Source organism: Coloeus monedula (genome assembly GCF_965178545.1).
Source record: "Coloeus monedula genome assembly, chromosome: 2".
Lineage (NCBI taxonomy): Eukaryota > Metazoa > Chordata > Aves > Passeriformes > Corvidae > Coloeus > Coloeus monedula.
The window spans coordinates 57568103-57580889 of record NC_138782.1 but is presented as its reverse complement, the minus strand read 5'-3'; the positions used below and the strand labels follow the sequence as shown (position 1 = coordinate 57580889).

Here is a 12787-nt window from a genome sequence, read left to right as displayed (position 1 = left end):
TTCACATGCTCTGCCCTGCTCCCATGGCAGAACCTGTCATGCACTGCCTGCCCAACACGGAGCATTTCAGAGAGGGCAGCACAGCACAGCAGCCATGAGCCATGAGCCTTCCCCCCCACACACTGGGGAGCACAGTTTGCTGACAAGGAAAAAAAGAGCCTCAGCAGTTCACAAACTGTGAACAGGGGATGGCCTCACTGGCATCCCCTTGGCTGACAAGGCAACCTGGTTGCACTCATTTGACCGACCCAGTTTCTCAAGTATACCATGCTAAATTGAAATACCCATCTGTGAACTGAAGGACGTGTTCCATTTCAGACCTCATTGTGTTAAACATTGCTTCCTCATTGCAAATAAATGGGAACATTAAGTCATGTTCCAATGGAATTCCTCAGAGTCTATGAAGCAGTTAGGTATTGTTGCATTTGCAACAGGCAAAATTAGAGCTGAGTAGGCTGGTCTTTGCTCCTTAAAACCTTGCTTACCTTCCCAGGAGAGGGAGAAATACCACTGAGGGTAAATTGAGTTGTATATAATAATCTATAATCTAGTAGTTACTTTAAAATTGTCCAGTATGATTGTTAGCCTTAACTACTAGTCAGCTTTAATGCAACATCTTGCACAACGATATTTTTGGGGGCACTAGTCCTCAGTATTTAAGGAGCAATAATTATATCAGTTATACTAAACTGAAATTTCTTAAGTTTAGTCAAGACAATAGGAGCCCAGGTATTTGCTGCTCTCCTGTATGGTGAAAAAGACTCATGACTACTTCTGTAGCAGTTTTTCAGAAGAGGAAATAAAGTACTTTGAGGGGAAGCTGAGAAACATTTTGGAGTGAAATCTGAAAGCTAGACTTCTGGATGAAGTGGAGGGAGGGGAGGGGGGCTCATATGAGCAGGAAAACGTTCAATACCCAGATGTGGGGAGTCAGACAAATTTCAGTTTTAACAAAGCAGGTGGAATTTTCAGAATGAACTTCCCCCTCCCTGCCAGCACACACAAACAGGTCACTAGAAAGCAAATCATCAAGTTCGGTATTGCAGCCATGTCACTTAACTCTTCTTTGTAAGATAGCACGAAACCTTTCTTATAATTAAACATGAACATAATCCTAGAATGCAAATTCAAACTTTTTTATGTTTAGATGTGCAGAAGATGCCAAACTAAATTACATGCCTATCTCAGATCCCTTAATGAAAGCTTGCTATCTCTTCTGTCAGCATGTACTAACTGCATAGTAGGCATCTGCGTGAAAAATCAAGAAGCAGCCATGGCTGCAATTCAGTTCTTTATCTTAGGTCAAGCAATAGCACTTTGCATGCCAAAAGATCATGAAGATTTCATGCAGGTGTGGCAAGTGCAAGTGACAGTACATCTCTGATAGCCCTGGCTCCCAAATGCCTAGGCCGCAGACAGACTGCCAGCATTCTCCACCTTTGGTCAGATCAGTGCAGTTAACAATAACAGCTCAGTGAAACAGTAAAACTAAGCAAGTACTCTTCCCAGGGGAAAAAAAAAAAAAAAAAATCAATCTGCATCATTCTGCATCTTGAGCTAGGAACAAACTGAAAAACAGAGATAGAGGCCTACCTAAAACTTTAAAATTCATTTTTTTTTTAAATGTAAAATTACCTAGGCACAGTTCTATGTTCTGGCAAAACATAAAGCAATGCAGACTAAGTCTGACAGGCCCCAGGATACTGCCCTTGAACAAAGCCCTGTACACTTAGGGAGCCCAGGTGTTTTTCATGCAAAACACTTGCCCTCACTCTATGTGGAGGATGTAAGAATTATTTACTTTGAACATGATATTATGAAGAAGCAGGAGGGTTTATGGTGTTTCATTGAAATACATTAATGTTCACTTTAAAGACTCTCTGATGCTGTACGATACTCCATTAGCATTTTCAGAATATCTGTGTACAAGCAGCAGTCTGTTCTTTAAAGAAGGAACACACAGCCAGTGACAACAGGCTCAATGTAGCACCACTGCCTGGATGTGTCACTTGCCCTCAATGGATGCTAGGATGGATTTAGGAACACAGAGTGCAGCAACAATAGCTCCTTTGTACGTAAAGAATAAATACAGAGGAAAGCTAGAGGCCACTGGATCAAACTCCTGCATACACAGACTGTTTTATCATGACAGCTGTTGCATCTAATTAAACATAATGAAGTAGTGAGACTAATGCTTTACACATGAAGTTTAAAGCAAGCCCCACAAACAATCCTCAAATATGCTTTATCTCAAGAAGTTGCTCAGGGTCCAGAATGGCTTAGATCTTCTGCCATCTTCCATCAGAAACATAAGCATGGGGCCAAGTGCAGATAATATAGAGGTTTGAGAGCTCAAGTTTTACAGTAATTTCAGAGACTTCTAAACAATTTAACATCTCCAATATTTACACTACATAAAGCAATATCATCCTTCTGCAATCCCCATGAGAGAAAATAAAAAATAAATGAGTATCTTATGTTTTGATCTGGAACACAAACACCATTTCATACCTCTGCTTGGCTTTTTCACTTGAAAGCAACAAACACACAACAATTTCTGCAAAAGGTGAACTTCACAGTACCAACTCACAACAACCAGGGCAGGATCTGAAGGTGTGTATAACCTAAATAAAGCTATAATAGCCTCAGAGCTTCCCCTGAATCCAAGCACCAATACTGGTGCCTTTTATTCCAATGCTTGTGCAGAGATCTATGTTCCAGAGGGCAATGTGCATGGAAAACCCACAGCCATTACAGAGCCAGAAGTCTGACAGCAGCAACACAGCCTGACAGCACACAGTTCTCAACACTTTCAGTAGACCCTGTGGTGGTTGTTCTGGGGTGGAAGAGCCACATTGCCATGGAACAGGGTGAGCTGAGTGAACAAAAGGATTATTATCTGTGACTTACTCTCTCATAGGAATATGACCTGGGAGTTTAAGGCATCCAAGAAACAACTGTTGGAGAAATGTTCTCAGTAACTGTACTCTTCCAAGACGGAGATGTTACAGGAGGCAAAGAAGTATTTTCATCAGATGTGAACTGGAAGAAGGTCAAGGATGCTCAAATAATTACCATGCAAGGATCGGCTAAGCTAGCTAGACTTCTCAGTTTGGAAGAAAATTAACTGAGGCTAGGACATAAGAGCATATAAACTCCTGAGCTGCATGAACAGACTAGACAAGGAACGTGTGTTCATGGTTCTACCAACAAAACAACTACAGGGCACCAACACTGAACAAGAAAAAAAAAAAAGCACTGTAGCAAGGAGGTTTGTAGATCACTTTCCAAACAATGTGAAGGTTATCTAGGACAGCCTTTGTTAAAGTATACTGTAGATGCTGGAGTTCACAGGGTTTCAAAGGGAGACTGGACAAGTTCACAGAAATCCATTTAGTAACTCATTATATAGGACCTTTCAACCTCCAATACCTCAGAGGAAAGCAATGGTGCATATCTTTGAAATATTCTTCCTCAGGCATCAGCTTTTGGCCAACATCAGAGATGTACTATTAGGCTGCAAGGGCTTCTGCCTGACCTACAAGGCCAGCTATGTTCATACAGACATCAAAGTGCAGAAGGAAAATGAACTCCATTTACTTAGGGAGAAATAGCAACGCAAAAAGTCACACGAGGCCCAGTAATGATGTTTGTTCACTCTGCATTCTAGATACAAATCCTTTTGTCAGAGATTTTTTTTTTGTTTGATATCTCACCCTTCTGTTTTACCTCTTCTGTATCAGCCTCTTTCATTTTACTCACGGACTTCAGTGGAACATACTGCATGGCATTTGTGCAATTCATCAGTGGAGTTATGTGATGTGATTGCCTCTGACAGCTTGATAATCTGATCTATGTGCAATACACTACACTGCTTCCACTTCTCAAGAAGGTACTTCAAACAGCATGCAACAGGTACTATTTGCTCCCAGATAAAGATAGGTCATAGCAAGTCCTGGAATGTCACCTAAGCACAAAGATATTGCTCTTGAGCAGTTACAGATCATAAAGGAAAAGTGATCGCAAGGATTGGCCAAGTACCCTTTCCTAACCCCTAAAACAGGTTAAGGACTTCTGAGATGAAACTCTTCCCAGTCCCCTCATTATAGATCTATGATGGCAAACAAATATGCTCCAGCAGTTCCCAAAGTATACCCTGAGCACAAGGAGGGCAGAAAAAGTACCTTTCACAGCTGTGACAGTTGTTGTGGAGGAAAAACTATTCTCCCCCACACTGAGATCATCGAGTATCAATTATGCAAATCACCCCACCAATTCACAACACAGTTTGTGTAGCAGGAACTTTGTATAATCACTTATCTCCACAAAGACAAAAAGTCCAGCCAGCTAAGTGTATTCAGCTAGGTGCTGAAGAACAACTTTAGCTCCCACAAAAAACTCTGAAGCCCAGAAATTACAGTACAGGCTTGAAGTTACCTACTAGGCTACACAGGCTAAATTCAGGTGCCTGGGTACAAAGGTGAGATTAAAAATCTCTACTTCTTTAGGTAGCAGGTAGCTCACAAATCTGCTCTCTGCATCTACACAGCAGTGGTCTCTTGGCAGAACCGAGCCGCTCTAGAGTAATTTTGTAAGCCTGCTCAAGATTCAGCAACAGGACATCCATCCACTCATCCCCAGAGAGCTCTCTCACACTCATTTTGTGCTGAGGTTAGAACAACTATAGCAAGCTTGGACTTCTTCATGCAAAAACAAGAGAGAAGAGATGGTGATAGTGACACCTCAGAGTTTTACACTATAGCTACAGCACTTGCTCATGAAAGTGACAGGGAGAAATAAATGCACACAAACCAAATAGGGCAATCACACACTCCATTCTCAAAGGTAGCAAAAGGCTACAGGCCTTGTGTAGGGGAGTCAGTATTGCTTCCACTGAGCCTACACAGTAGGTAGCCAAATACAAGTCCATGGTCATCAAAGCAACAGTTTCTCTTACTTACTCAAGTAGAAGAAGGCAGACTCCTGCATGTTAATGCTTAGAGCTGGGATTTTTACTTTAATGGACACCTGTTATTATGAGGTGTCCATCAGCCCCAGCTGAGCACATGGCTGCTACTCATGCTCTTTCAAAGATGAGAGCAGATGCAGAGAAGGCAAGTGAATTTCCCCACTATGAAGTAGGAACTAGAAAGAGAAACAAAATCTGGATCTGAACAGATGAGCAATATGGAGGCAGCATGGTTAGTTGTTACACTGAGCTATGCCTTGTTTCCAGCCTCATATAGCAACAATTTTCCCCTCTCCTCCGTGCAAGGATCCCATACGCTGCTGTTCTTCTGCAAAGAGCTGTACTTCTTAGCTCACAGGCTAAGTGTTATCTGTTGCAGAAACCAGGCTTCAAAGCAAGCACACAACACAGCTAAAGTACATTACTTAACAGTGTGCAGCGTGGTTCAGTGATCTTGGGCAGCACTGCCTTCCATCAAGGTCAATCGAGTGATTAGGGGATTTACAGTCCATGTAAAGCTCTTTGGGCACAGTGTGCCAAACAAGAATGACACTGATGTGGAAATCATCAGTGGTCATCAAACAGTCTTATTCTCAAAAAGTCCTGACGTATCACAGCTTTTTTTCATGGACAAAGAAGATGTTCATGTGGGTGGTGGAAGGGAGCCGAACAGGAAGGCTTATCTCCCTCCTTTTGACCTTTAAGAAGGCTAAGAAATTCTTTAATTAGTGACTAACATAACAGTTAACACCCTTGGTTTCTCTGTAGCAGCTAACATCCCACAAGAAACTGCCCTCGGAAATGCTTATTCAGCTCATGCAGTAAATAAGGGGTTTGGCAAGACTGTGAACTCATTCTCTGATAACTTTAGTTATCTCCTTAAATTTACTACTCATAGAATCCTCCACCTTTCTTTTGCAGCAGTGAGTGACACATTTGGCAAATGGAAGTTTCCTTGGGTTTCCATTTTGCCCCAGAGTGAGCATTCATCTCCTGGTATCAAATACACCACATACTGTATCACCTGATGGACTGCAAGTGGTGCTTACAAGGGCAATATTTTATTCCTGACTAAATCTATAGCCATCCATAAGCTAAGAGTATTTTAATTGATTATGAACACTTGAGAATATGAAAAAGTATTTTTACTTCAGTCCAGTTATAGCAATCTGCTGTGAAGAGCTCTGAGATAAAACCACTGTGTGTTGTTAGAAGATATACAGTCAAGAATAAATTGAGAAGATCTGGGAATGATCATTATTATTAATTGTTTATATTTAGAAATAAATTCCTGTCACTACACTTGCATATTTTTTGGGCTGGCTTATTGAAAACTTGTTAAATTTTAATGCCATAGTCTGTTCAGAGACAGATAAAGGTTACAAGCCGAAGACTTGTATTCTGAAAAAAACAACTTGCAGACAGCATGCATGTATATTCAACATCAAACAGGTATGGAGGACTTGTCTAACCACTTAATGCCTAGCAAAAACCAGCACACTAACAACACAGGGCTGGGAAAAACCTTTTGAGACATCAGTTCCAGTTCCCCATTCCTACAAGCAGCAGCATTAAATTGTGTACTTGTCAAAATTTATCTTAAGGGATGTTAGGTCTTGGGATAGTCTTCTAATAAGATCAACAAGGAAGGCAAAAAAAACCCCTACCCACCCATAAAAAAACCCCCCACCACACACACTTAACTGTTCCAAAGCTTTAAAATCTCTTAAACCACAAATTCTGCCTAAAGCAATTCTTTCTCCTCTTTGGCATTTAAATCCCTTACATTTTACACAGGTGAAGGAAGAGAAAACTCCTTGAATTCTACCAGGCTAAATTAGCCAAGCACCCTCTTATCTTAAGGTGGATTTTTGTCTCTGGTCATCCCAAACCCCCTCTCTAGGTTTTGCTTTGAATTTGTCTCTCCTGGACAGAGGTAAGTACCTATGTTAAAGGAAAGCTCTCGCTAGAACCTTCTGTTGATGCTTTCTGATAGAGAAGCCCTACACATTGCAGATGACATGCACAACAGGGACAGTTGTACTACCACTGATTAATCCATCTCCTTCCACCCTATCCTAGTGAGAGACCTTCTTTCCCCACCCCTCCACGTTTAGCTATATGCAAAGGGACCTTATTACCCCAGTCCTTCAATCCCCTTTATATGTTGGCCCTCTGCATCAATACCACCCCCACAACAGCATGGCACTAACAGATTTCATGACTACGCTCAGCTTTCTGACCACATGCCATTAATGAAGGTATTAAAAAAAGATGCCTCTGGATATTATTCACTTATATTTTCTCTTTAGCACCAGAAGTTGTGAGACTGCATTTACTGCTGTCCTCTCTTTACACAGTTTTATACACATTCAAACAAGTATTAAAAGTTCTTGTGCAACACCACATCAATCAAATGCTGTGTTGCAAAGTTGACTTAATTTCTTGTGAAGTTTTACGTTTTTCCCCCCAAGAGGAAACAGAAAAAAACCCAAACCAAACCAACCAAACAAAAAAATCCACCTCCAATAAAGTAACCAAGAACGCTGGTAGATCAGATCAAATTAACAGCTCTACAGACCTGAGATCACATTTCCTTCTCCTTCGGTAAGCACTGTTCATTAGCCCGCAGCTGTGCTGTTCTAGCCACAATTTATTAGATTGGTTTGTTTTGCAAGAGGATATAATTCACCTAAAACATCATCCATTCAAAGAGTCAAAAAGAAATAAACTAGTACCATGAATCTAGGAAAAATGCAGAGAGCACACAGATACTCCAGTAATGAAAAGAAGCAAGGCTGAGCAAGTAAGTTTATTTAGCATTTCACTCGTTTCCAGATAACACAGCAAGATTTGGACAAGACGATGCTTTTTGCATTTCCTTACAAAATAATTCACTAGCTGTAAAGCCTAACGAACCTCTGTACAGACTCTATGGAAATCATGCATCTGAACTGTTGATGAACTCCCAGCCATAAACCCTCATGAACTGGCTATAGGTAATATATTTATAGCTTACCTTGGAGAGATCTCTTTACTTTGTAACTGTTACACGTGGCAAAATGTCTGTGTTAAATTACATATTAAAATGTGTCTATATTAACAAATATACTAATTTCACAATTATTTTCTGGACTTTTACTAAAATTTATTTTGAGCATGGTAAACACGCATCACATACTACGAACTATGACCAAACGTTACCACAGACCTGGGAATACAGTTGGCTTTCTGGCACTTCACTTTGGTACTCAATTAAAATACAAAATCACTAATGCTCTCATGTAAATGGACTCACTAGTTGTTTACTGTGAAATAATAAATTACAAACATGATCTGTAAGCTTTGTGTGTGCATTTATAATTTTTCTTAAAACATTAGCTTCATATAAAAGTTTAGCTTATTGGGTTGTGGGGGGAGGGGCAAGAGGGGAAGTTATTGCCAAAATTTTGCTTTCTGTCATCATCATCTTTACTTGTAAATAACTGATGGCCAGTGTGTGAGACTTCACACACAGCAGCATGAAGTCTGCCAAGCAACACCATATTTACTTATGCCATGTAGACAAGACACATGCAAACAAGCACAGGTAATAAATATTTAGCATCCATGTCAAGTACCCAGCAGAAACACCCTGCTTCTCTGTGCAGCCCAAGAGGTAGTGCTATCATTCCTCACACATGCCAAAGGCTGTTGTCACATTTGTCCTGAGCACAGTTCTGCCACTGGAGTGACAGCTCTACATCCTCTCTCCATGCAAACTGACACGAATCCTATTTAGCTGTATTAAGATTAAATGAGCTGAGTTGGGAAGGATCCAAATCCAGTCTCAGTCTAAAACAGACAGACTGAACAGTGTGTTTTACTAAAATAACCTCTGCAAAATTCCTCTTTTCCATTTACAAAAAGGTGGCAGTTAGCCCTACTGAACAGCAGATCAAATTTTAAAAAAAGCTTATATTTACAAAGTATTTACATAGAGTCTTGTCCATAAATCCCAGCCAGTAGGTCACATCTCAGAAGTCTTTACAGTACTACTGTCCTTTCCCAGTGGAAGGTGGTTTACACCATCCACCTTTGTTATTCACTGGCTAGTCAGCCAAGAAACAAAGAAAAATCACCATCTCTGAGGGAATAGAAACATAGCCCTGCCAAGCAAAAGGATAAACACAGCTGTATTTTTTAAAGAGATTAAAGAGTTTTTGTATACCTATCCAGGGCTTCCAGTGCAACTTAGTCCTAAACCAGGATTTCAGATTATTCTAACCAGGATATTTCAAGAAAGCACTCTGTAATTAGCAAACAGCAACAAAGCAGAAAGAGATTATTCACACACAATCCTCTGTATCCATACTTTGTAAAAGATACATTTGCTTCCCCAGTTACAGAAGGGTCCTTTCAGTTAGACATTATTATATGCAGCAATATATCACATCCTACTGATGAAATAGAGCCAGGGGGACTGAAGATTTATCAGTTCTTAAAAGGACTGAGCACAGTTTGGTTTTGGCATGTTTTTGTCTTTTGTTGAGTTGTTGATTTTGTTGGGGGTTTTTTTTGTTTGTTTGGTTGGTTGTTTTTTTGGTAGGTTTACAGGAACTGCAATGTAAGTTACCCTGAACACCTAAAAAACAAAGAAAAAAGTTCAACTAACTTTATTATGGTGGTAAGGCATCAATTACTTATTACCACAAAGATAAGCTTGTTTGCTCTTATTTCACATTTCATTTATGTGAGCTAATACTCACGTAAGTCCTTCACTGCATTGCATTTTAAGAAATATTGCCTCTGTTGAAAACAGCTAGTAACAACAATCTGTTCTGATTATGCTCTTCAAAGTTCAAAAGTGCGTCTGCTCCAACGAGTGCTCAAAGCTCTGCATTAGGCAGTTGGCTCCCCAAGGGAATTACCGTCTCTAACCGGCACAGTAGCAACAGACTTTAAAATAAAACAAACAAAAAAACCACTAGAAGGTCGGAGGGAGAGGCGGTGAGGTGGTGCTGGTGTCAGGAGAAAGACGGAGGCATGAAACAGACCGTTCAATTAAAAAAAAAAAAAAAAAAAAAAAAAAAAAAAAGCCAAAACCAGAAATAGGTCTTTGGTAATGACTAGTGAAGACCAGTGTGGAGAACTTTATTAAGAGTCCTCGGCATTTAGTTTTTAGATCGCGGAACAAGGTTTCTCCTATGTTTACAGACGCATACATGTTTCCTGTAGATAAATGCAAAGGCCACAAGCATACTAAATGCCAGCCAGCGCACTTATATCATTTCTCGTTAAGCGGGAGTGTGATGAAAGCTCTTCTTTCGAGAGTTGCTTGGGAGCTCTGTGCGTGTCTAGCACGGAAGCGCTACACAAGACGGAGCAATCCACCGCCTGATCCCTGGAGCACAGCTCCCGGGGTTCCGTGCCCCCCTTCCCGGCGGCAGGACGGCGAGGTGATCCTCCAGCCCACCCGAGGCGCCTCTGTCCTGCCCGCGGCCCTGCGCCCGCAGGCAGCCGCCCTAGCGATCCCTCCCGCTCCAAGCAGCCGCTGATGTGGCTCCCGAGCGGGGTGCCCGCCGCTCCCTCCCGGCGCCGCGCAGAACTTCCCAGGGCGCTCGAGTAGAAACGCCCCTTCCCGGGCAGCGGGGACCGGGACTCAGCCCTTCTAGCCCGGTAAAAGCCCACGCCGCGGCACCCGGAGGTGACCGCCCTGCCGGGCGCTCGGGCTCGGGCAGCCCCCAGCGCCGGGCGGGCGGGCCCCGGTGCGGCCCCGCGGAGCGCCTCCCTCCCGCCGCGCCCCACTCACCGGCTTCGGCATTTTGAGGGCTGCTGGTGCTTCTGCTACTCCCGAGACAAACGTTCATGCAGCGCCTGCCTCGCCTCTGCCGAGCGCCCCGTGCGGAGGAGGTGGAGGAGGAAGGAGCCGCTCCCGGCCACAGCGGCAGCACAGCCCGCGAATGCGGCGCCGGCCTCCCGGCGGCGGGTTAAGTACGGCAGGTGGGGCCCGGCGGTGACTCACCGCCGCCGGCCATTGCCCGCCGCTCCCCCCGGCGCCTGCCGAGCGCGGCACCGGCCTCGCCCAACCGCCGGGCACCCCCGCCGGCTTCGCTTCGACGTCCCCGGGGCGCAGGGGGCACCGCGGCCCGGAGCCTCCGGTAGCCCCCGCGCCCCTCGCGGTGAGGGCCGGGCGGGGCCGCCCGCGAACCGGCGGGCAACAGGTGCTGGAGCGCGGGGGCGGCGCCGTCCCGACCCCCGGGCACGGCCGAGCCGCGCGGAGCCTCCCTGCGTGGCCCGCTCCACGCACGGCGCCGACCCCCGCGGGGAGACCCCCGCCCCACCGCCACGCCCGCACCTGCCGGGGCCGCGCCGGGGCCAGCGAGCACGGCGCCGTCCGGGGCTAGCGCCGGGGTCGGCGCTTCCCAAGCCGATGGATGGCACGGGGAAGGAGTCCGCCATAGGGGAGACAGAGGACCCTGAGGAAAGGCTGTCGTACGTGGGGTCACCGAGTCCCCAACTGCCCTGGCCTCCATCGAGCCCGGGGAACGGGGAATGAGTTCCAGCTTTCTCTAGTGATGGGCATCGTCGCTGGCCTATAATAACTGTCACTGTGTTTCTTGAAGAGCAAGGTCGGAAAATATGATTACTTAACAAAATACAGGCTTGCTTTGTGTAGTAAACCATATTTTCAGCAATGTCAGCAAAAGAGGAAACTTTGAAAATCCATCTAAGGTCAGAAACTATAAAGCATAGGGTATATACTTCAGTTGGTTCTGACTTTGCATAAAGCACAAAAAAGCTCATGCAAGTAGCCTAACAGTTGATAGGCATACACAGATAACAAAGTTTGTGTCTCTGCCCCTCGTTCCTTCTCCCTCCTCACCCATTAATGTAATGCACTTCTGTGGATAGTGTCTGCCAGGAGCCGCTGGCCTCCCACTGCATCTCCTTGCTTGGCTGGTCACGGGAGCACATTGATTTACATAGTCGTGGACAACGGCCTGTAGGACACAGCTCTTCCACTATGCCAGCAATGGCATGTAGTTGAGCTGTGAGATTGAGGAAATTGTGCAGCCTGTACTGAAACTGCTGTCTGCAACATCCCACTTCAACCAGTGTCTGTCTGTTTGGCACAGGACATAGCACAGGAACAGGGAGGCACAGAACAAGGAGAATAACAACCCACTACATGGAAAATATATAGGGCAGGAGAGAGCCTGGGAAATATCAAGGCATGGTGACAAAAAGGATGGCCCAAACAATACAGGTCCTGCTTTGGCAGAGATCCAAATGCTGTCATCCCTCAGAGAGTCCACCAAGCAGCAACTGGTTGTGCCACATGAAAATAAAAGAATCATTACTGTGTCAGGTCTGTGAAAGAAAGGGGAGGGGAGCTGAGTTGAAGGCTGAGAGAATTCATGGTAATACTCCTTTCTTGTTGCATGATCCTCAGAGTTTAGAGGTGGCTTTACCATCAAAACAGAGCCATGGGGGTGGCAGCTTGCCAACAGCAGGTGGGAAGAAATAGTCTAAGCTGAACAGCTTCCAAGAAAAGAGCCATGGGATCAAACATCCTTGGGAAACAGATATGGCCTCCATTTTCAGTTGAAACAATTCCACTGAGATTTACTTGGGTCAGGTTAATTTAACAAAATATACTGACATTCACTTGGATCAGGTTAATTTAACAAAAATATGATTCGTGGGGACACTTTCTATGCTCTTCTGTTAAGCAATAAGTTTATGGTGGGATTCATGCCTTATTCAGTAGGATGACACTGGAAATGAACCAGACCAAATTATCACAGTGTTTTGGGTAGGCTGCCAAGCCGAAGG

The 12787-nt window shown here is 44.1% G+C and overlaps 1 protein-coding gene across 1 annotated transcript in view; it reads right to left on the bottom strand.

The window, feature by feature from the left end:
• The window catches only part of EZR (ezrin), a 37480-nt gene extending 26618 nt beyond the window's left edge, over positions 1-10862 (bottom strand). Inside the window, exon 1 of the mRNA XM_082276667.1 lies at positions 10761-10862. Coding sequence (XP_082132793.1) covers positions 10761-10772 — 12 coding nt within the window. The 5' untranslated portion in view covers positions 10773-10862. The remainder of the gene's footprint in view (positions 1-10760) is intronic.
• Between the last annotated feature and the right edge of the window lie 1925 nt (positions 10863-12787).